Source organism: Lepisosteus platostomus, chromosome 10 (assembly GCF_059453375.1).
Source record: "Lepisosteus platostomus isolate fLepPlt1 chromosome 10, fLepPlt1.hap1, whole genome shotgun sequence".
NCBI lineage: Eukaryota > Metazoa > Chordata > Actinopteri > Semionotiformes > Lepisosteidae > Lepisosteus > Lepisosteus platostomus.
The window spans coordinates 12,692,738-12,715,375 of record NC_142620.1 but is presented as its reverse complement, the minus strand read 5'-3'; the positions used below and the strand labels follow the sequence as shown (position 1 = coordinate 12,715,375).

Genomic DNA, 22,638 nt, shown 5'->3' with positions numbered 1-22,638 from the left:
GAACTTGGAAGTTCGTAAAATAGGCAATTTGTGATGTCCTTCTATTATACTAAATTGATTTTTATTATTGGGCTGCTGTTCAAACTAGTAAATTAAATTAATAATCCATGTTAAACAGAATGTGAATGCAAATGCCGTCAATGCATTACAGTGGAATTTACTCATTACCTACTCACTCAACGTATTGGTGCACTTAACACAACTGAGAAACTTTTTTAAAAACGCACTTATAAATAAGTATATCGCAACCAGAAAAAATAGACATTCGTGCAATTCTGTTAAACGTACTAGGAGATAGCGCGTTCCAGCCCAGTAGAAGAGATTCTTGTGAAGGAGAATACTGTACAGTGCTGTCAGACTGGTACGAAATACACAGCAGGTAGCCTATTTTAAAGGGTGTTGTGCGTAAAGAGCACACATGGGGGCAATTAATATAAACTATATTGCAAGCTCTGTGAGCCCTATATGGAGATCTCTTAAGAAAACATTAAAAATAGTCGTCTTCTGGTAATACTACTTAACGCATGCAATTGAAAGCAGTCCAGAAACACTGAATAGCGTCAGATAACTTTTAAGTTATTAAAGTACTGTTTGAAATTAAGCATGTCGTACATCACAACAACAAAGCGTCACGTGTCACTATTCTGCTTTAAATACAGCGAACCTCCACACATTGAAATAAAAAGTTCGTTTAATTTTAGTCAAAATCTGGCGAAGGTAGAAGAATTGCTAATAATCTGGCAGTATTTATTCTGTGCTGATTTTTGTAAGATCCCCGAAGTGCTCGTTTTCTAATTTGCATTTGCAGTGCAGGGTCGCAAAATCATAAGGGTGTTTTTTTTTTTCCTCTCCTGTCGCCTTGCATTTAATTCCTTGTTCTGTAGATTGCGGAGGTTTTTCTGATGCTTGCGTTTAGATTTCCCCCAGCTACGTGAAGAGGCGGAGCTCGGAAACCAGTTCCTATGGGGACCGATCGGTAAAAGCCTTAGCTCTCAGTCTGCCACATTCCCACTAGCATAGCGCTCTCCTTGGCAGATCCTCGCACAGAAGAAGATCCTCGTTTCTCAGCATCTTGGAACGCACGACAGCTGTTGTTTTGCTTCAGGGCGTAAAGAAGACCACAGAGAAGGTGCATTTCGTGTTCAATTTCGTATTTGCCTAAGCGAAGAGAGTAACTTGGTTGGGATACGTTTACCGTAACTTCACGGCTCGGTTTTTTTTTTAAAGGGGCTTTGACAGAAATCACGTTAAAAAATAACAGGTCCGAATTGCTAGCTTCACATGGTGTTTCTTTTTACGGTGCGATACAAAAGCGGGCGTGAAACTGAAAAGATTAGAAAAATTCGTAGACGACCGAGAATGTTTACGTCAGGCTTTTCATCGGTGTTTTTTATACACGTGAATACATTATATAGAGATTTCAGTTTAATTTATTGTTTTGCGCATTTAATTCATCGTCTCTTTTAAAGACGTAGCTCTAGATGTTACGAGTGTAGGTACTGGAATTGAACAAGAGTCGTATTTCTGAGACAGGTGTGCTGTTCATCATTTCGGTACAAATGTGGCTTCGTGTGACTAGTGTTTACTTAAGCAGAGTAAGAGAAGCGCTACAGGGTGTATTTAAGATTTCAGGGCAGCACTGCTTTTTTCAACTCGGTATTAAATATTTTCTTCGTTGTGTCTTTATCTATTGAATATGAGCTTTGGAATATTCGTTATTAGTAATAAAGACATGCATTCAAATGCAAGAAATACTATTGGTTTCTGTCGTCATGTTGAGGTTTCCGTGCCTCTAAGGGGAAGTAAATGTATGATGAGAGATGGAGTGACTCTTAAAATAGTTATGAAAATCTTTCTGCATTATCTTTTTTACTACAGTTCTGTTCCACCACTCGTTATTTTTAAATATTTTTGCTTCTGGTGAAGAATCCGGGTGTACTCATAACCCTAACGTCTTGTATATCTACAGGTAGTTTGCAGCTTTTTTCCATTTTGCAGAGTACGCGAGTTAAGCGCGTTCGTTTACATCAACAGTGTTCCTCAAACTACCTGTGCTATTTCAGTCTCTTGATAAAAAATTAATTAGGCATTGTAGAAAAGTTTTCTATTTATACTTGCATGGGAGTTCCCTGTTGTTAAAGGGCAGATCTTATTAAAATAACCCTTTATTTAAAGCGGTGTGCACCTGACGACAAACTCACTGGCACTCGTTTTCTGCACAGATTATTAATCGGAGGATTTTATTAACGTGCTGTGCCTGGTAACTTAATACAGTATTTGTTTTGAGAAAAACGCATATCCTGTCGTTTTAGACCATCCGTTTGTATCTTCTATTTGTTGATATGTAAAAAAAACTGGGACAAGGTCATTGAATTAAGTTTATTCTTTAAAAGAGCCTTTCAATGGATGGCGTTCTCAAGGCACTTAAATTACACAATACAAAGATAAAGAGTAGTGTAACATTAAAGTCCGCCTTCACTTTTACATGTAACTTTAGTGTGGTTCTGTGCAGAAAGGACTCGATCATCATGATTTGTACTCTATTATTTGAATTCAAACATTCAGTTCTTCATATGAAAATATGACTTTACTTTTGTTTGCGTGGGTTTCCTCCGGGTGCTCTGGTTTCATCCCACAGTCCAAAGCCTACTGGTAGGCTTCTGGGAGAATTGGCCCCGGTGTGTGTCTGTGTCTCTGTGTGTCCTGCACTGGACTGGTGTCCCATCCAGGGTATATCCTGTCTTGCGCCTGAGGCTTGCTGGGATAGGCTCTGGTCCCCCCAGTTAGAAAAAGGATGAATGGATGTGATCACATGTTATTCTTTGCCTTCCTTCAGCTTGCCGGCAGTTGTCAGGCACAGCCTGGAAGGGCAGAGGGGAGATCCGTTGATGCACCTGCGCTGATGTTCGCCTTGCCCTGGGATGGACAAGTACGAGAAGATTGGAAAAATAGGAGAGGGCTCCTATGGAGTTGTTTTCAAGTGCAGAAATAAAGACACGGGGCAGATTGTGGCTATTAAGAAGTTTGTAGAGTCAGAAGATGACCCAATTATTAAGAAGATCGCATTGAGAGAAATCAGGATGCTGAAGGTAACATTTTTTTATTGTGTTTTACAGCGTTTGCTGTCACAGTTGTGGCCAAAAACACTTGGGCCGGGCACAAAATGCTCTCCGTATGCATGATCACTTGAAATATAATTTGTGGGGTTTTTTTGGTTGAATTTTGTAAATAACCTATAACATCTTAAAGGTTCTACTGCTTAATGTGCACTTTAGAAGGGTGCCAAGTAAATATTGGCATAAGATGTATTCTGATAAATAATGTTTCCTTTTTTATTTTGCTTATTATTTAGTTTTCTGATGCTTATCACCCAAAAATGCCTTATATCCTGTTACACGGGAGTCCTGTGATATCTGTATCTGGTAGTCTCTCTCTTTGGCAGTCTGCATGTGTATTCCTATCAAACCTGTCAATGTGTATGTATATATCTCTTTTAATCTTTATTCAGGAATATGTCCATATCACAGTCCTGTGGTACATTGCCATAATGGCTCAGAAAAGGGTTGGGTCTAATCTGTGGTGATCTCACCACATAGTTTAAAGTCTATTTTTGGAAGTGTCTTCTTGCTGTGGAAACAAGGCAGTGCCACTTTTGAAGCTAATGATGTTTATCTCCGTGTCTTGAAATCATTCATTCCATTCTTTTAGCAACAAAGATGAGCTCTTAGCTTTGAATGTGTTGACTCACCTGGAGAATATAATGTTTTTCCTCATTCTTATTGATTTAATGTGCTTTCGGAATACCAGCTGAAGAACTAGATTACCCACAGAAATATTTTGTTTTATCCTCTTTGTCGATGAACTTAGTCTAATGTACAGTATTTTGGAAATTTCATATAAACCTGATGCAAGTTTGTCATTAGAAATTCAGTTTCCATGGTGGATCCAACCAAAGAAACTGTTTAACTTTAATTAATTTGACCGTCCACAGCAACTACTCTCTGTAATTCAAATAGACTTAGTGCCAAGGAAAACTGTTTACCCTGGAATTCCAGATAGAGTTACAATAACATTGAGGCTTAAGTAACATTCACTGTGTGCTCACAGAAATCAATATGCAGCAGACAAATCCTAACCTGTCCACACCTGTATCTCCCAATTAGTCTAATAAGGAACCAGTCCTTTTCCATGAAGTGAAAGCTGCTGATTTATTTGTTTTACATTCATATTCTTATGAATTCTTATGAGTGAGTTCTCCTCTTTCTCCTAATTGCCTTCCCAAGTGTGGGAGATAGTGTCTTAACCTTCAAATAGATTACAACAGACCTTCCTTGTAGATTGTTACTAACACTAACCAAGACTGTCCACAGACAGATGGGAGGAGTCCATGTTACGCGGGCGTTTTGTCAGAGGACAACATCTTCCCTTACTGCCAGAGTCAGGGGATCTTAAGAAATCGTTGATGTGTTCCTGTGTCATGCCGAACTGAGAAAAAGAACCCTCATTATCGGTTACCATCTGCAATAATATAAGCTTCCTCAGTGTGTCGTTCCAGAAATTGCACTGCACGTTGGGTCTAAATAAGAAAAAGCTGCTTGTAATCCCACAACTTCCTCCGTGTTTAAAAGCAGTACTTAACATTTGGTTTACAGGCTAGTTACGAACTCCTTCCTCACCCATTGTCACAAACTCTGGGTAAAAACCATGGCCGAGGTCTCTTCCCCTGGCTGCTGGGCTTGTTCTCCATGCTGGATCAGCTCTGTGGGAGAGGCTGGGGGTACAATCACTACTCTGGGTCCAGAGCTGCCTGCTGAGGTCATAGCAGCAGCCATATCACCCTGCAACTCACAACTGTCAACCCACTGAAGCTGTACAGGTGTGAGCCTGGTCAGTACCTGGATGGGAGACCTCCTGGGAAAAACTAAAGTTGCTGCTGGAAGAGGTGTTAGTGGAGCCAGCCGGGGGGCGCTCACCCTGCTGTCTATGTGGGTCCTAATGCCACAGTATAGTGACGGGGAAACTGTAAACAGGCGCCGTCCTTCGGATGAGACGTAAAACTGAGGTCCTGACTCTCTGTGGTCATTACAAATCCCAGGGCGTTTCTCGAAAAGAGTAGGGGTGTAACCCCGGCGTCCTGGCCAAATTTCCCGTTGGCCCTTACCAATCATGGCCTCCTAATAATCCCCCTCTATGAATTGGCTACATTACTCTGCTCTCCTCCCCACTGATAGCTGATGTGTGATGAGCGTTCTGGCACACTATGGCTGCCGTCGCATCATCCAGGTGGGGCTGCACACTGGTGGTGGTGGAGGGGAGTCCCCATTCCCTGTAAAGCGCTTTGAGTGGAGTGTCCAGAAAAGCTCTATATAAGTGTAAGCAATTATTATTATTATTATTATTATTATTATTATTATTATTATTAAATGAATAAATTGAATCAAAGAATTGAAGTCTTACATGAAGACAGTGTATGTTATCAGCTTTCTCATTTTAATCTTGTCCATTCTAGTTTACCTCAACTTCCCATCTTCCTGTGTGGATTAAAAGAACACGCGGTGCTTTCGGGGTCATGTTGTGTATCACGTGTGACATCTCCAGTACCTCCAGTGGCCTGACAGAGGAGCTAGACCTAAATATCAGACAGTGATACCTACCTTGTATATTATTCCCCTTGTTTTTAGTTTGAGCAAACTGGCATTTTTTTGTACCATTGTTTTTTATCTAAAACTTTAACAAAAATAATCCTATTTGGATGTACAGTTTAAATGTCCTTTTTGGACTACTAAGCAGTAACCCAAGATTTACTTAATTAAATCCTCTTTGCTTGTGTCCTCTGATTTGTGATCCACTGTTGATTCTGAAGATGTCTAGAGGGTGGACTTTGAAGATTCTCAATACTTCGATAAGGTCCCCTTGCACTAACCAATTAGTGCTCCATTCAAAAACCAACTAATCGGCGGTTCACGTCACTGATTATCCGAGATTGGCTGCGGAGTTACTGCAGCCAACCAGGTGCACATGATTACAAGATATCTACAAGATACCCACAGATGTCCAAGTCTGCACTAAATCTTGTGATAGATTCTAGTACAGTAACAAATGAGGTAAGAGGGCTGTGGGGCCACATGCCTTCACTTTGCGGACCTTCATTGTAAGAACAGTCATTGTGTACAGGCAGTTGATTTAATGTTAGCCAGATGTAAAGTTGAAGAGTTTAAGAAATAAACCACAAACAGTATTAAGCAAATTTGATGTGCAGTGTGAGTGATTTTGATGTGCCTGTAGTGAAGAAAGTCTATAAAAATGACATGATTGAGATGCAATTATAAAGAAAACTGGACTACTGAAGGTTAGCTTTAAACCGAGAACAGGGGTTGCTTTTTTTTCCAAACAGATGTGGGAGTAGAGAACAAGCTGTCCCATCATGTTGTTTAATCCAGGACCCTGTTTTTTTCAGGAAATGTCTGGATGAGATCCTTAGATCAATTCAGCATTAACTGCCAAACAGACTAGATGGGCCAAATAGCATTTTCTCATCTCATCCTCGGCTGTTTAGTTAAGTTTTGACTGACGTGGTCCATGCAGTTGTTTTTGCAAGAATTTTCCAGATGGAAATTATTTTTAGATATTTATTTGTAGATAGAATTGGCTGAAATGCTGGTATTAGACAGGGCTTTGGTCTCCAGTACATACCAAGAAGACTACTGCATGTTAATGTTGTGTCAGCCTTTTCTCTCTAGCCCGAAACCCCAAACCAAGCAGATTTCTTGATGTGGAGCTTGCCAATGTTTACAAAATTCTTGTCCATGTGTGTATCACAGATATAATAAACTGATTAACTTCATGCATTTGAATTTGTTGCTGATTGAATTAATTATCAACATTCAACAATCAGGTTTCAGGTAACACAATAGCGTTTTTCTAGTGTCCTGAGGCCTTAGTCTTAGTGTGTTGTGCAAAAAAGAATACCTTGAGGCAAGCATTTGGGTGTTTGACAGATTCATGCTTGTTTGATCACACTTCAAAAAAGCAATGCAGTTAAACTGGAACAAAAATATTCTCATTCATTTCCATTTTCGATTTCTGGTGAATGTACAGGTGTTTTAGGAGTGTTCTGTAAATGGATTTAGCCTGATTCCCCCTTTAATATAAGGTATAATATAAGATATAAGGTACCAAATACTTTAATAAGTTGAGAAGTGATCCTTCAGTAAACAGAAGATAACACATTACTATGATATGATCAGCAATTTCCACCTTTGCCATCCTGAGACATTCTTCAGTTCCCATGCCTTTGTCACTGAGCCTGTAAACAGGTCCAGCTGGCAACAGGTTGGCCATGGAGATCCAAGAGTGTTTATGGTTGTTTAGTCGGGGCTGTTTAACTTAACGTGTGATAGCTTGCCTCTCAGGGCGATAGTGAAATAGAGTGTAAACTAAAGGCAGAAATTGGAAAGCGGTTTTGATTAGGCAAGCTCCAGCTACTCCCTTAAGAGACAGGGGTAAGCTTTCTGATAAAGCTTTATCAGTCCGCGGTATTAAAATAGACAACTAATAAAACATACCTTTTGGGGAAGGTGGTACACTACATTCCCTCTAAAAGAGTAATGTCTGATTAAATGAAAGGTCTTAAATGGTCCAGTCTGTCTAAATCTCATTTTGTGCGTGCTTTACTAGCGTAGTATTTGGTTTCTTTCCGAGGGGCAGAGCAGAAAGCTAACAATGTTTTTAAAAGAAATCCGATTGATTTTCCATGTTTTTGCATGTTTCCGCTCTGCAGCAGCTGAAGCACTCGAACCTGGTCAACCTGATCGAGGTGTTCCGGAGGAAGCGCAAGCTGCACCTGGTGTTCGAGTACTGTGACCACACTGTGCTCAACGAGCTGGACCGCTACCCCAGGGGGTGAGCCAGCGCGCCGCCACGCTCCTCTCCTGTGTGTGCCTGGGTGAAAGGGAGTAGCAAGCCAATTCTCTGAGCAATCGGATATAAAACGTATAATACTACGTAGAGTATATTGGGCATCTACTGTAGGGCAGGGGTAGTGTAGTCTTAAATAGTGTTTAAATTTGGCATTACTAATGAACTTTCGGGACCCTTTACCACTGATTCTAAAATTAAGGAGTGGGAGAGACTAAATCAAAATCTCTGATCCTCTACCCTCACACTGCAGCCCATCCCAGAAAGACTGGGGAACAGTGTCCAGTCTTTGCAGGTGCCCCAGTAAGCTTTGCGGGTTGCTGGCTGTGGCCCTGTTGAGCCCAGCCAGCAACCCGCAAAGCTTACTGGGGCAGTAACCCTAACCCACTCCTCCTGAGTGCCGGCCTCATTCTCCATGTCTTATTGAACAGTCCTGAAAGCAGAGTGGTACACTAAGAATCTGAACTCATGTTAAATAATAACTGTCTTGATATGGTCACTTATTTGGTCTGGAACCTGGAACCTAAATATTTTAGATATTGCAGTAGTATATTGAAAATATAGATACACTCTGCCTATCACTATTGTTTTTATAACTTATAGAGTGGTATACATTTTCTGTAAGTACTTTACACATGGAATCCAGTCCTGCCAGTACCTCATCATGAAAAAACAAACAGTGGTCAAGTGGAGGCGTTCTTTAAGAACAAAGGTTGGACAGAGCTGTGCCATTGGCTGAGTGGACCCAGTGTTCTCCCAGAAACCAGTACAGCTGGAGTGGATGGGCCTGGGTTAGCCAGGACTTCCTGAGCTTGCCATGCGGTTTGTAGCCTTCTCCGTGAAAACCACAAGAGTCTGCTATTTGATGCCAACTCTGCTATAGCTGTGATGGGACTGGCACTGAAAAAATGGCAGATGGCTAGATAATGCATGTTTTGGAGAAAGGAAGGCTGCACAGTCCTTAACTGTCCTGCATTAATCCAACGTGCATCAGAAGTATAATAGTTATTGGATGTATGGCCATACGATGAATACCGAAATCACCATTGTTCCTGGGATGGAAATCAACTATTATAAATTTATAATTGTTTCTTCTCAAATTTACTTACGTCGCACAGAATTGAATTGGTGAATTCTGTAGGCTTACAGTTGTAGGAAGTTATGTTGTGATCCCTCAATTTGCGCATGGTGTGTGCAAAACAGAACAGTCCTCTGAGGCAAAACCTGGACTTACTGTACATCTAAGGTATACAAAGATGACTCATTACCACTAGTGACCAGCTAGTGGTTCAAATCTTCTAATAAAAACGTACACAGGGAGTGGGACGGTTATGGAAAGTTTGGCCTGTTTTTGTGTTCTTTGTGATTCAGAAAGCAGACTTGAAACGCTGACAGCCCGCATTGTTTAGCTGTTACCATGGAATGTGTCCTGTTTGTTGCGGCATGTTTATAGTTATACACTCCCGAATACCAGGCCGGTCAATATTGCCTCGGAGCTGAAAGGGAAACTCCCCGGAGCGGGGGACTATGGGATCAGGGCCGCGGGCACACGGAGCAGCCAGCGCTCGTGGTGTTTGTCTTGCCTGACAGGGCGTGAATGACGAGCTTGTTCCCATTTACAGTGTTCCCTGTGGGTCGCATCTGGCAGCCGGGCTCTGTGGGATCATCAATCAGGGGGAGGGAAAGCATTAATAAATTACCGATCACGGGGCTTAAATTAGCTAGCCGGGCCTGGACAGTGCTGATTTACGGGGGTCCACAGTCAACAAAGCGGTAGGGTTGGGAGCAGCAGAGTTTACAAGGAGGACCTCAGGCCAGCCTGTCTTTGGCTGATAATGGTCCAAGAAAAGGAAAGAGGCATGGGCACTGGGGAAATCTTTTTTTTCCTTTTTTTCTGCAAATGGTGAGAGGATCAGGAAATTGGAGCTGGGGGATGGTGGTGTCAGTTGTGCTGGTCTTGATCTGCAAACCCTCAAGATCTCAAAATCTCAGAAAATACTGTTTTTGGTATAGACTTATTTATTCATTCTGACCTCTTAATACTTAAAGTAGAAATGTATCAAAGTGCTTTGAATTGTAAGAACATCAAATATCAAAGCCTTCATCAAGGAAAGGCAGTTTTGGGTTGCGAAAGTTTGCTTAGTATCTGTCCTTTCATATTCTTTGTCAAAAACAACTGAAGAACAGAAGTTGCAGAAAACACTACCAGAATGTGAGTTTATACCATTTTACACTGACTGTAAATCAGATTCGAGAATTGTTACAGTGAAAAGTGATTGGTAGCAGGAAGTAAACAAGCTATTCTTCAACCATGTGTTGTTCATTGAGGTTTGGATACAGCAAACCGTATATATACACAGTGTGCTTGCTTGGTAGTGTGCTTGCTTGCTAGGTTGTTCAAATCATAGGAATCATTATTTTTGCAGTAAATATGACAATGAGCTCCTACCATATGCCCCTGAGTCTAGGACAAAAACTGAAATTAGCATTTATAAGGACTTGGTCTAAACAGACATACATAAATAGTATTTGTTTTACCCAGAGCTGGTTAAGTAAAACTTCTCATTTGTTGCTTGGCATGCACAGCAGGTGACATGCCAAATCGTCAGCAGGTGTGTCTCTGGATTGCCTGTGAAGTGATGCGTGGCAGCACTGACTCTCAATTTATCACCCAAGCCTCAGATCTTTCTTAAGACTGCAGACTGCACCCTAAAGGCTTTTTATATGGAAGTTAGAGGAAGGTGAATGGAACGAGTTAGAAATTACCGTGCCAGACAGCCTTTCCTCAGTCGAGCAGTTCCCAGAAAAAAAAAACGCATAAAACTTAATGACCTTGCAAACTTTCTTTTTTTCCCTGCCTTTCATAGTAGTCTTTTACAGTCTCTGCAAATCCCACGGGTACCTTTTTAATTGTAGATGTTTACTACATCTGTGCTACAGCTTTAAAGTCCCCTTTGTGCAATTCAGTATAAAACTGAAATACAGCTCTCAATCTGACCATTTTATTATTTATTTTGGTGTGTGTGTATGCTGTTCGGGTCATAAAAAAGAAATACAGCGAGTAGACCAAATAATGAACAAATCTCACTTCCTTTGCATCAGAACAATGATCTGGTACTTTCAAACAGCTTGTACTATTCAAGTAGTGGGATTTAACTCTTTCACTTGAGATAAAGAATGTATGTTCATGTCCAATACCATCCTCCTTTGTCTTAAAGCTGAGCAATATTCAGACATTGTAGTATTCAGCCTCCAAATCTGTGTCTAACAACAGTTATGTGGACCAAGGCTCAAGATTCAAAGAGAACTAATGGCCTGTGTGTTTTGTTCCTGCTGTCACATGCTGATCAATTTTCTCAGGGTTCCAGAACATCTGGTGAAGAGCATAACTTGGCAGACCCTCCAGGCTGTAAACTTTTGTCACAAACAGAATGTGAGTCCTGCATTATCTCTTGTATGAACGTAGCACATAGCGTCCGTTTCCACAGGGTGCGAGTACTGTTGGGCAGCACGATGGCACAGTGGTTAGCACTGCTGCCTCACAGAACTGGGGCCCTGGGTTCAGTTCCGAACCCAGGGTGCTATCTGCGTGGAGTTTGTATGTTGTCCCCCCAGGGCTTGCATGTGTTTCCTCTGGGTGCTCCAGTTTCTTCCCACATTCCAAAAACATACTGGTTAGGTTAGTTTGCTTCTGTTTGTATCTGTGTGTCTGCTCTGAGATGGACTGGTTTTCCATCCAGGATATATCCTGTCTTGCGCCATTGCTTGCCGGGATAAGCTCAGGCTCCCCTGTGGCCCTGAACTGGAAGAAGCAGTTTGAAAAAATAACACTCATTCTTCCATTCATTTTCCATCCTGGTACTTGAGCTACCACAGTGACACCGAGTGTTAGTTCATGTAGTTAACTTTTCTCTGCAATGAAGCACCCTAGGATTCTGTAGGAAATGAATGCCTTCACATTGGTGGTGTACAGCTGTAACAGTTGTGGTGGTTCTATACCATTTTGTTGCCTTCCAAGTACACATTTTGACCTTAAGACTTAAGTTCGTATTTCATTTCATGCTTCAGAAAATGGGAAGTTCCATGCTGTATATTTTACAGTCATGCAAATGGTACAAATCTGACCAGCACGGATAGCCAATAATTTTTCTTTTTCTGCTCCGCAGTGCATTCACAGGGATGTAAAGCCAGAAAATATCCTAATTACGAAACACCAGGTCATTAAATTGTGTGACTTTGGATTTGCCAGGATTCTGAGTAAGTTTAAACAATTTTCATGTAATTGTTTCAGTTTTTGTTTCTACTATTAGTCACTTTTTGTGATTATTGTGTCCAGATATTAATAGCACTCAGATAAGATTTCTGAAGGTTTACACCAAATCCTGAGCAGGTATATTGTTTTTTTTTAAGAAGGAATACTTTTTTAGGATGCCATTTAAACAAAAAGTGAATATATGCAAACATTTTTGTACTGCTCAGTTGTAAATGTTACAACATACACATCAATGTTAATACTATTGATTTAACATCTAATTTATTTTATCTTTAGCTGAGGCAAGAGAAGTTTCATACTACGGTACTGCTAATGGATATGTAGTTTTACAAATGTTTTTAAAACAGTTTTAAAATGTACATAGTTGGAAATGTATACAGAGCTAAGCAAACATTTGAACATTTTGAAATTCCAATACTTTCCCTTCACTTTTAAACTAAAAGACTAATCAATTAAAAGGAAAATCATTTTAAAATTATAACTAATGCTCCTGGTTGCTTTGGAATATGTTATACCCCAGTCTATATTCAAAGTTGTTTGAGTTGATTATACCATTCAAAAACCAACAGAGAAGGGGTTGCAGTGACTCCTGGGAACTTACCTCTTCAAATAAGGGAAGTCTTTTTAAAAATGTACTAGTTGGCCAGCAGTAATTTGCTTCAGGAAATCAGATCTGATTTCAAAGGAACTTCAAAGTAATCCTCGTCATCTGGGTATGCAAATTCCAATATTTTTGTTTGGTTTAGTAATAAAAGGGAGTGTGGGTAGCACAGTGGAGCAGTTGTTAGCATTGCTGCCTTGCCAGCGCTGGAGCCTGGGTTCATCCTGGGGTGCTATCTGTGAGGGTGGAGTTTGCATGTTCTCCCCACGTTCACATGGGTCTACTCCCACAGTCCAAACACATGCCGATTGGAAAATTGGCCCCAGTGTGTGTTTTCCCTTCGATGGTCTGGCATCTCTTCCAGGGTATACCCTGCCTTAAACCCTTTGTTTGCCACAACAGGCTCCGGCTCCTTAATTGGAAGTAGTTAGAAAATGGATGGATGGAAGGGGGAACGTGTGCAGAACGTCCTGTCTTTTCAACAATTCACAAAGCTGTTTTTTTTACCTTGAATACAGAGCAAAGCAGTATCCCCATCTTTCGAACCCTCCCTCTGTCAGTGGGAAAGAGTTTTCTGGCCTTGCTTAGGGCTGCTTTGTCCCCACAGCTGGCCCCTGTGACTACTACACTGACTACGTGGCCACGCGCTGGTATCGTGCGCCGGAGCTGTTGGTTGGCGACACTCAGTACGGCCCACCAGTGGATGTCTGGGCAATCGGCTGCGTCTTTGCTGAGCTGCTGTCTGGTGCCCCCCTGTGGCCAGGCAAATCAGATGTGGATCAGCTATATCTCATCAGAAAAACATTGGGTGAGCACAGCTTTTTAAGGGTGATTGGTGGAGCAGCATCCCACTGAAATAGATTTAACATTTAGAGATTCAGGGAAAAATTTTATTATTTACACTGCGTAGAGTTCACAGTACAGGAAAAAAATGACCATTAACACACACACAGTCTTGAAACAAAGTGGTTACATTCCACAATTTATACTTTGTTATATACTGCAGTTAATTTTACAATATGTTGGTGTCTGTAATTCATGTTTTCCTCCTGCCTTAAGAGTTTCAACCATTTACAGTCACCTTAGGTAAAAATAATCAAAGAATAAAATAATGACAAAATGATCAGGTACTTGGTTTTATGATGGTGTGTTTAGTATTCTGGAAACTGTATATCTATACAATATAGCCACATTCCATTGATCTAAAATGAATGCCATGTGTAAGCTGTAACTGAGCACATGTCCTTTAAGAACTATAGACATTTCTCTCTGCTTAGACATTGGGGAAAAATGCTTACAACACATCTGACATGTATCCATCATCACGAAGATGCTAGTTGCTAATGAGGGTCATAGCAACCTGGATCTTGTCTGGTTCAGGGCACAAAGCCCAGGTACACACACACATATACAGTATACTGCACAGGCACAGCTTAGAGTCACTTAGTGAGCATTGGAGTAACGTGAAGACTCCAGTCCAGAATCAGACCCTGTACATGAGAGCAAGCCAGTGTCCACTTTTCCTTCTAAATCATCAACATGCAGTTTTACCACATTGTAGAGAAAGTACCATTTGTGCTGGGGAAAAAAAGTATCTGAATAACTTATTACAACTTGAACGTGTAGAAAGCAACACCTATAAAAAAACAAAGCAGCACAACAGGTGTATATGCATTTATACAGGTACAGCAAATAGCAGCTGCAGGGTTCCTTCTTTAGAGCACTAGTAAAACAGCCAATTACTTCCAAAGAGAAAAGCACCATCTGCAGTGCAGTGCCTCCCAGCATTGCCAGGGCATTCTGAAGTGCTGGCCTTGTGTTCACAGGCGATCTCATCCCCCGGCATCAGCAAGTGTTTAGTAACAACCAGTTCTTCAGTGGAGTGAGCATCCCAGAGCCAGAGGAAATGGTGAGAATACACTGGGTGTGTCTGTATTAACACACCTGTAAAATCATCTTTTCTATAATGCCATCTGAAATCTTAATTTCCTGATCTGGCTTACAGCATATAATAAAGGGCAGATTTGACAACCTTCAGAGTGTTATCTAGGAAAATTGTCCTCACTTTGTTTTAAATGATTATGGGTAGATTTTGGAACTTAAAATGCCTATTTGCAGATTTGAACATTTAACTGGGATACAGAGCGTGTACAAGATGACCTGAATTGCTGGAATTTCCCATTAGTGTTTTAAAAAAGAATCAATTCCTTACACAAGTATTTATATTCATGTTCCATGCATATATACTGTATCTGTAGTAAAATCCAGAATTTAGCCTGGGACTGTGTGTATTCTGTAGATTTTAACTTGTGCTAACTCTCACTTTTGTGTTCTATAGGAACCATTGGAAATGAAATATCCTAATCTGTCATATCAAGCCCTGGGTTTAATGAAGGTAAGATGATGCTGAAATACTAACGAAGGTGTAGTGTGGTCTGATCTCGGAGGTCTGACTTAGGGGTACAGTGTATCGTAGCAGCTGTGGACTGGCAGCTTCACCACCTCTAGAGTGGGGATCTCCAACCCTGCTCCTGGTCACCACTACATCACCACTTTCTACAGATAAGGAACAATTCCAGTGAGGCTCAGCTAAACAGGTGATGGTTAAATGAAGTCATTAAAAGAACATTTCAATGCCAGCAGACGTATCGCCCTGCAACTCACAACTGGCAGCCCACTGAAGTTCAGCAGGTATGAGCCTGAAGGGAGGGAGACCTCCTTAGTAATGCTAAGGTTGCTGCCGGAAGCAGTGTAAATGGGGCCAGCGGGGGGTGCTCTCCCTGTGGTCTGTGTGGGTCCTAATGCCCCAGTAAAGTGACAGGGACACTATACTGTAAAAAGACGCCATCCTTCAGATGAGATGTAAAACCGAGGTCCTGACTCTCCGTGGTCGCTAAAAATCCCAGGCCGTTTCTCGAAAATAGTAGGGGTGTAACCCCGGTGTCCTGGCCAAATTTCCCCCTGGCCTTTATCAGTCACAGGCTCCTAGTAATCCCCATCTCTGAACTGGCTTCATCACTCTGTTCTCTTCCCCACTGATAGCTGGTGTGTGGGAAAGCACTATGTAAGTGTAAAGAGTTATTATTCTAACTGAGGAGGAAGCTCCTCAGCCCTCCAGCACTAGGTTTTTAAGTTGTGAGCTCAGCTGACTGCCCCGTCCGGCAGGGCTGCCTGCGGATGGACCCGGCCGAGCGGCTGACCTGCGAGCAGCTCCTGGAGCACCCTTACTTCGACAGCCAGCGAGAGGAGAGGGAGGCCGCCACGCGGGACCAGGACCGCGCGGCCCGGAGGAGGGCCAGGCTGCCCCGCAAGCACCTCCCGCCCGGGGTGAGTCACGGCAGGGTCTCCTGCCCCGAGACACCGGGACACATCTACGTTTTTGTAGAAGAAACAGGAGTTGTTTCCCTGCGTTAGATATTGGGGTATTCCGATGTAGTGCTTCAATTTAATTTTGTTGCTGTATTTACAAAAAGTAAATCCTGGAAACATTTTGCAGAGTGCCGATTAAGAGATATAAATTACAGCCACCTGTCTTCAAAGTCTTACCCAATTAAATCCGGATCACTCCGAACAACCATTTAACTACAGAATAACTCTTTATGCTCCACTAATGCTGTTCTAGCTCCAGCCTGAGGAATATACCGTATACACTACAGAACACATTACACACTCATTGTTCAGGATGTAATCTACCTAAAAGCATCATTTTGCAATACATGAAGCAAATGTGAAACCTCCTGTGCTGTGTTTTAACAGTTTTGTGTTAGAAACATTCTGTTTTAGGCAAACAAGTAGACTTTTGCAACTGTTCAGCAAAAAGACAGCATTCAGTCACAGTCAACAAACATGACTGATGTTAATTAGTCCATTCAGTGGTCTTGAGGTCATCTAACAGGGATCTGAACTGCAGAAAAAGAATTTAAAGCTTTTGATGTCACTCTCTTTTCAGTATTTGCCTCAGCTGACCGGCAGCAATATTTTCCCATCCTTGGACAACAAAAAATTCTACAACTTACGGAAGTTTAACTACCACTTTCCTAACATCTGAAGTTACAGCTCATAAACCCGAGGGGACTGAGAGACTTGCAGGAAAAAACAGGATTGTCTTAAAAACAAATGCAACCGGCAAGGTGGTTCCAGTTTCACAAGTGGCAAGCAGCTATAAGAATGCTAAGGGTTCCAGGTGTGCTGTGTGATCAGGTGATGTCATTCTATGCACTGAAAAAAGCTTTTCTACCGATTTTGTTTTCTGTGGTTTTGTCATCTTGACTTTGTTCTGCATGTATGTACAGTATATTGACAAGGTACAGTAATGCTGTTCTGCTACTAGATTAATATGCAAAATTGGGCAAAATTCAACCTTACTGCCTTTCCCAATTTGCCAAAACGGATTTCAATAAGGAATAATGAGCCTTGACGTTATGTTTCACTGTGGAAGTATCAATCTCATTGTTTTAGATGTTATGAATTTATGAAACCATAATAATGTAGTACAGTTAGGTTTTTGTGTTTACTAAATTTCACCTAAACCCCCCCCCCATTTGTATTTTGTGATTTGTGGGTTTTTCATCCCACGGTGAATCTATGCCAAAATGTTGTGTAAAAAAATCTAAGTATCACACCTGTTGTGAGAAAATGCAACAAATGTGTGGTCTCTCTCAGAGCAGCTCTCTTACTTTTTAACTTGAGATAATGAAGCTTTTGCTGTACTTGCTCTTTTCAGTATTCAACCCCCTCTATTATTTACAGCACTTGTAAGGTATGGTCCTGGGCCCATGACTGGCCTATGTTATGACGTTAGCTGACCTTGATAGGATTTTCTCAGGAGCTGTGTGCAATCGGCCGAGTCAAGCCAGTCAAGATTAGATGAACTTGCACCAGCTGGAGTGTCATCAGATTGTCGACCAGCAGGGACTCCTGCGGTTTTGGGCTCCTCCAGTTAGTGCCAACTCTCCCGGTAGGCAATGTGGAGTTTGCAATGCACAGAAATAACTATGCTCACTGGTGGATGTGTCAGAAGAGAGCACCCTCAGTCCTCATTGCTACAGGCAGAGCTGACCAACAACCGACAATTATAGTTTCAGAAGGTAGAGGAAGAAAAAGGAACTGGTGACACCCAGCTTTTCAAAACAACCTCCCATTTTCCTTTCCTTTTTATGAATCCACCAAATGCCAAATTTTGAAAATTCATTTGGCCTCTTGTATAAGCCAGCGGACGTCAACTACTGTAACTCTTAGCCTGCCTTATGTATGTACAGTATATATAACGTGTGCACCCATTTTTTGTTGTACATTTTTGTATTACTTTTTTAAAATTATTTAATACGTTTTTGGAAAAATAAAGATGGTAGAAAAATCTTTACAGGTTTGGAGAATGGTTTTAATAAAGTGATGTTAAAAGGCTTATTTTACCTTTCATTATTTCAGAGTGCTTCACAGGGTCCACCATCAATGGAAGAAATTAGAGCTTTCAATTGCTTTGCTTGGCCAAAACTCCTCATGAATCTAGTGGTTGTACAGTATGCTCCCATTTGCAGTTGCTCTGCATTCATGTCCATGCTAGATCCCATACAGTCCCTATAGTTGTGTTCTGCCATGTTACAGTCTGTACAACCTTTTTGTATAGTGTAGCTTAGCTATTAGTCTAAGTCTAGCTCAATGGCAAGGTTAGGTAGAGCTGTCAGCAGAGTTTGAACTGTCTTATCTTTCTCCTTCATTCCAGGTAGGTCGCTGAGAAACAGACGTTCCAGATTCCTGTTGTAAACAACATGTTTATTTTTCATTGCAGAATAAAAACTGTAATTGGAATATACACACATTAGGGCCTGAAAGGTCTCTTGCACACATTTAAATTATGAATGCCTTTGTTTGAAGTTGACAACCCCCCAAAACAATCTTTGTAATCAACCTTTGTTGTTTCTTAATTTAATTATACTAATTGTCTAAATTGATTTTTTTACTGTGGCGTGTCTGAATGACTTACTTGTCCTTCAGGCAATTCATTAGACTGATAGTTGGCTTAAATTTAACTTGAGACAAAAAGCCTCACGTTCTCTTTTTATTAGGTTAATAGAAACCACTGCTGAAGCTGGCGAATGAAACTAGAGGAAAGAGTTGGTACCTTCCTTGACACATGTGCCTACCTGAGGTGATGCAGGGCAATGATGCCCCTGTCAGTCACATTGCCACATGACACCACCTCCACGCACCTCAGACTGGCCTGAAGGTTCTCGATTCGGCTCAGTCTCTCCAAACACACATCCTCTATGTAGATACACTTGTGGAACTTAATCTCTTCAAGATGTTTTAGACCATCTAGAAATAAAACAGGTGGTTAAAATTATTCTGCAAATTATTCCAGAAAACTGTTCATATCCACATTGACTACAAATACGACACACAAGGATGGGTACGTTATGTGATTGCACATGCAACACCAAGTCCAGTAATATTATAATTCGTATTACTTTGCTTTCATCGTCTTGTATATGACAACCAGACTGTCAATATTTTTTTAACAAGATTCCAAAAGGTTAACATGCAGCAAAGACTTCTTCCTTTGTTTAAAAGTGTGTGCTTTATATACAGCAAGTCCTTTCCTCTGAAATGTAGCTCTATGGTCTTGCACGCTGTGACAGGCTCAATAGACTGGCTCACTTTCACTGTCAACCGAATACCCGACTTCTCTCCGAAGGGCAGCTGAAAACTTTATCTTCACTTACGTAATACGCAAGTAAACAGCCTCGGCTAGATTTACACGGCTCGAGTCCTCCACTTTCACTTGCTAGCCCGAAGCTTGACACAAGTGAGTATACATTTTAAAGCTCAGTCATTTACAGCACAGGAAATTAGGCCTGTTCAATTTACAACAGGCATTTTAGTGATGGATCTATTAATCCATGAAGAGAATGTTTAAAGAAGAAGGCTGTACCTTGAGACATTTTAGAACACTGTACATTTGCCAGTGCTCTTCAGTTTTAAGTTTGTATTTGTCACTATTCAGCCAGGTGACACCTGATAATCACAGCTCTGCCAACTGACTTCATTTCAGCTCTTTTAAACTCACCTTTTTGTGGTCTTCTGGACTTTTTAAGGAGAAAGTTTTAAAGGTGCTAAAGAGAAAATTAGCAGGTGAGATGAATTGAAACTATAGCATGAGGTGCAATTAGCAGGTCTTGCCCGAACATAGGTGAATACAACCTTAAAACCATCTGAAGAGAGTTTTGCAAGTGCATTTGTGCCTATGCCTTGTACCCGAGAACGTGACCGTGTGGAATGTGCCGTAGGTGGTGCTGGAGTCTGTGCTCCCTGCACGCACGCATCCCTCACCCAGGTGGTCAAATCCTCGATACATGATGCAGGACTCTGTCGCGTCGATGGCCTGGATCTTGAATTTGCCCAGAGGGCCAGTGGGCAGGGCATTGTAGTCGTGCTGCCAGCGATCGAAGCCCTGGTAGCGCACTTTTGCCCCACAGCGCAGGAGCCACTCGGAAGCTGCACGGTCAGGACCCAACGCCTTGATCCTCTCATAATCCACCCTGCGGGGAAGTCGACAAAACGCTGAAGAGCTTGGTGAGGATTTTAATGGCAGCAGTGTTTTATGTAGATACATGAGAGATCACTCACTTCATGCATATTGAACTCAGTACTAATTATATTCTACATGTGTATCTTGAAACTCGAGTGGCATCTAGTGGCTAGTATGAAAATTGCCTTCAGGTAGTTTATTCCATAATAGTTATTGGAGCAGCTTTGCAACTGTGTATTCTCGTGTTTTATGTGAGGACTTCTTTTCCTCCAAAATAAGATAAAGCCAAGAAAATATTTTTATGCAGCCCAAGCAATACTTCCTCACCCCACTGCCCTCAATCACACACTCATCCAATTTGCCACCTCAGGCCCTTTGACAGTGCACAAAAGACAATAGGATCTAGCTTCATAGGATACTACCTACAGTAGAAGAGTTTTACCCATAAGAGCTAAGACATTAAGCACTGGGTAAATAGACAACCTCAACTCCCAGGTAACACATTCTCATTTCAAATCATGTGTCAGTGTTTAAAAACAGATCCGGCACAGGCCTATAGACTAATAATTTCCAATATTCCCTACTATTATATGGAGGTACACTGGAATGTATATGTATATTTTAAGTATGTTTATCCTGATGTGCGCAGATGTGTATTTTGTATACATAAATGAGCTTTTAAGCTTACAGATAAGTAGAGAGGACACAAATAGGTTGCTGTTAACTGTTGTGATTCAATTTTTAGACAAAGGGACTCCAGATTCTAAAGAATGAGGTGGGTGTGTCAGGCATTGTGTGAATGCGTGTGTTTAGTACAGAAAAGAATGCAGGAGGCCAGCTGGTGCTTACTTGTTAAACACGGCATTCAGCCATCCCCAGAACTGCCGGCTGCTACTCAGACAAGGTGTCTTCCATAAAGCAAGACACCGCTGACCTGTCTGGGCCAAGAGCTGCATAGCGTCACCCTGAAAACAGTGCAACTTTTATCATAGATAGATAGATACTTTATTGATCCCGTGAGGGAAATGGCAGTGCAACAGCAGCTTAACACAGACAACACAGCCACAGTGTAACGAATTATATAATAATAGTACAATACATACAATACAATACAAGAGTTACTCACAGTCCGGACACACAAAGAACAGACTAGAACAGAACAGTACACAGAAAAATCGTATCACACATATGAATATAAATATAGATGTCAATATAGATATAGATATAAATATAGATCCCTGGCATATATTGCACAAAATACAGTTGTAAATGGGAAAAGAAAAAGAAAGAGAACATGAAACAGTTACAGACCCCTGAAGATGTGAAAGGAGTTGATGATGTACTGTATACTGTAAATAGTTGTTTATTATGGTATATATTCCTCCTGCCCTGTACCCTGCTGTTTGTTTGTTTGTTTGTTATCACCAACTAAATATGCTAATTTTTAAAGCAATTATGGTTTAAGGGTTCTTACAAAATTATATATTTTTTATCATAAGCAAACTGTACACTGTTTGCAGATGGAAGAATAATCTAAGCAACTTTGGGCGGTGGGGGAACGTTTGTATTGTAACGCTCAGCGGTTACCTTATTCTGAGTGTTTATGTTTTGCTAACTACACGCAAAACTCTGCAAACTGCATTTGTCTCGTTGAAGTCGGACTGCTCTGGCATTTGGACGCAGACTGTTGTAATACTGTATGCGAAAGGAAGTTTAATACTGAAATTGGAATTTACATCTTTTTCTTTTCGTCACGTTGTAAATAATGTACTGGCGTAAGGGACAACGCTTGAAAGGTGCTTATTAATTGCAGCTATCGCAAAATATTATGACTGGCATAGTTATTTCATTATAGTTATATCATTTATATTCTAAATACTATTGCTATTTTCGTACTTAACTTAAAACCTTCTTCACGGTTTGTAACAGCGTATCTCGCCATTACTATCATATTAAAGACGTCGTGTATTAGATCCTGTAAATATTAATTCCTTCAAATATCGTTTACTTTCACTTTATAGGGTAAATACCGATTGTAGATTGAACCCTCGTCAGTTATTTTAGCTAGAACATCATGATGCAACTTTAATCCGACCCACACTTTCTAGCATTGTAAATGAATCTTTTAATGGAAGAAAAACAAGGAAATTAAACATTCGACCTTTTAATATGTCACTAACTTGTGCGCTCTGCACTGTCAACAAACAAGTATAACACTCACCTTCTCTTCTTCCCCAGGCCAACGGACGATATTTACAGAGACCACGTTGTAATGTGACCTTTAACCCCATTTGCGTCATCATAACCATCAGCTATTGG

General features: G+C 41.0%; 2 protein-coding genes across 3 annotated transcripts; one reads left to right on the top strand and one right to left on the bottom strand.

Moving 5' to 3' along the window:
* The first annotated feature begins 774 nt into the window (after positions 1–774).
* cdkl1 (cyclin dependent kinase like 1 (CDC2 related kinase)) lies at positions 775–18,197 on the top strand. Of its 2 annotated transcripts, none has more exons than XM_088648268.1 (10): positions 775–1,129; positions 2,837–3,089; positions 7,781–7,902; positions 11,278–11,350; positions 12,084–12,174; positions 13,399–13,599; positions 14,618–14,700; positions 15,130–15,186; positions 15,957–16,118; positions 16,741–18,197. In XM_088648268.1, the coding sequence occupies exons 2-10, from the start codon at positions 2,922–2,924 to the stop codon at positions 16,837–16,839; spliced, it is 1,056 nt and encodes a 351-aa protein (XP_088504394.1). In that variant the 5' UTR covers positions 775–1,129; positions 2,837–2,921; the 3' UTR covers positions 16,840–18,197. The 2 variants fall into 2 exon arrangements, with proteins under 2 accessions (XP_088504394.1, XP_088504395.1); XM_088648269.1 differs by lacking the exon at positions 775–1,129 and adding an exon at positions 1,160–1,261.
* Positions 13,660–22,612, bottom strand: dmac2l (distal membrane arm assembly component 2 like). Its single transcript, XM_088648270.1, has 5 exons — positions 22,541–22,612; positions 21,169–21,284; positions 20,121–20,329; positions 18,935–19,106; positions 13,660–18,545 (listed from the first exon to the last, which is right to left on the bottom strand). The coding sequence occupies exons 2-5, from the start codon at positions 21,273–21,275 to the stop codon at positions 18,431–18,433; spliced, it is 603 nt and encodes a 200-aa protein (XP_088504396.1). The 5' UTR covers positions 21,276–21,284; positions 22,541–22,612; the 3' UTR covers positions 13,660–18,430.
* Positions 22,613–22,638: the final 26 nt, after the last annotated feature.